The 1,310-nt window shown below is 39.6% G+C and overlaps 1 protein-coding gene across 1 annotated transcript; it reads right to left on the minus strand.

The window, feature by feature from the left end:
* Window positions 1-343: 343 nt before the first annotated feature.
* Tsp_15603 (RNA-binding protein 40) lies at window positions 344-772 on the minus strand. Its single transcript, XM_003367963.1, has one exon. The coding sequence runs from the start codon at window positions 770-772 to the stop codon at window positions 344-346; it is 429 nt and encodes a 142-aa protein (XP_003368011.1).
* Between the last annotated feature and the right edge of the window lie 538 nt (window positions 773-1,310).

Consider the following 1,310-nt stretch of genomic DNA (forward strand, 5'->3'; position numbering starts at 1 on the left):
AAACTAGCTGACATTGTTCAGATTAATATTAATAATAATAATATTATTATTATTCGATTAAAAATATAGAACGTTGTCGTCGTTTGTTTAATATGACAGACGACAAAGTTGGACGGACAATTTGTGCACCTAATTTTTCAATGAAAGCATCAAATCAAGAAACATGAAAGTTTCAAATGGAACATTTTTCAAGAAAAATAAAATTTGCTTTTTTCTTATTAGCTTTCTAGTTAGTTAGCATGTTTCTTTCATTTTTGAAAACCAACGAAGAATATGCAGATTGAAACAACAAGTATGAACAAGTTCGCGGGGTATTCGTTGGTCATCATTGTATTTGCCAGTCCTAGGCATGCTGATAATATTCATATAGTACCATAAAGTTGGCTCGAAATCGGGGTTCATTGAAAACATCACGACTACAACGCAAAGCCAACCGATTGGGCCGAGGGTAACGGTAGGCCAGTTGACTGACGGTGGGGCATTTCTGTTCGGCCATGCAAAGCGCCCATTGTTGTTCCAAGCTTCCCCGAAGCTCTTCCGAGGCGCAACTGCTGCCAGCCGAATCCCAAACGGTCGGTATGCAATGGCGATCCTCCGCCTTGGCCCAAGTGACAACCAATCTACTTCCTACCACATTCAACTGATGCAACTGAAGCAGGGCAACTCTCGCCTCTTGGACACTTCGAAATGAAGCAAACGCGCAATGCTTCAACGGACCGTCAGAGGTCATCACTCGAACCCGACAAGCGCCAAACTGTGACAACAAACTCATCTTGTCCGAATCGGTCAGACAAGCCGGCAGATGACGCACGAAGCAATGTACAATTCAACGTATCTACATAGGAAAAGGTGGATGTGATCATTTCTGAACATTCACAAAGCAAAATCACCTATGAAACAACCAAATCAGTAGGTTTAAAGAATTTTTTAAAAGAAATTAATAAATATTAACAAAAGAAAATATGATCCATGAAAGACCCATTGGCATAAATACCTTTTTTTCAAATTTTCCTTTTCCTTTTAATTATTCTGGCCGCAAGGGTTTTCCCGCTAAGGCTTTTAATTAAAAAAACATCTTTTGACACAACCACCTGACTACTGATAATTTAAAAAAAAAACAAAATTTATTAAAAAAAAATTTGCTTGGGAAAAAAATTCTTCTTGGGGAATTCACCAACCCGGGGAAAAGGGGACTTAAAAACGGGGTAGGTTAAAAAGGGGGGGGGGGGGAAAGGGGAGAAAAAAAAAAACCTGGGGGCGGTGTGTTCACCCCTTGTGTATATTTTGTCCTCCGCGGAAAAACGAATGAA

The sequence above is a fragment of the Trichinella spiralis genome, assembly GCF_000181795.1.
Source record: "Trichinella spiralis strain ISS 195 chromosome Unknown Scfld3372, whole genome shotgun sequence".
Classification (NCBI taxonomy): Eukaryota; Metazoa; Nematoda; class Enoplea; order Trichinellida; family Trichinellidae; genus Trichinella; species Trichinella spiralis.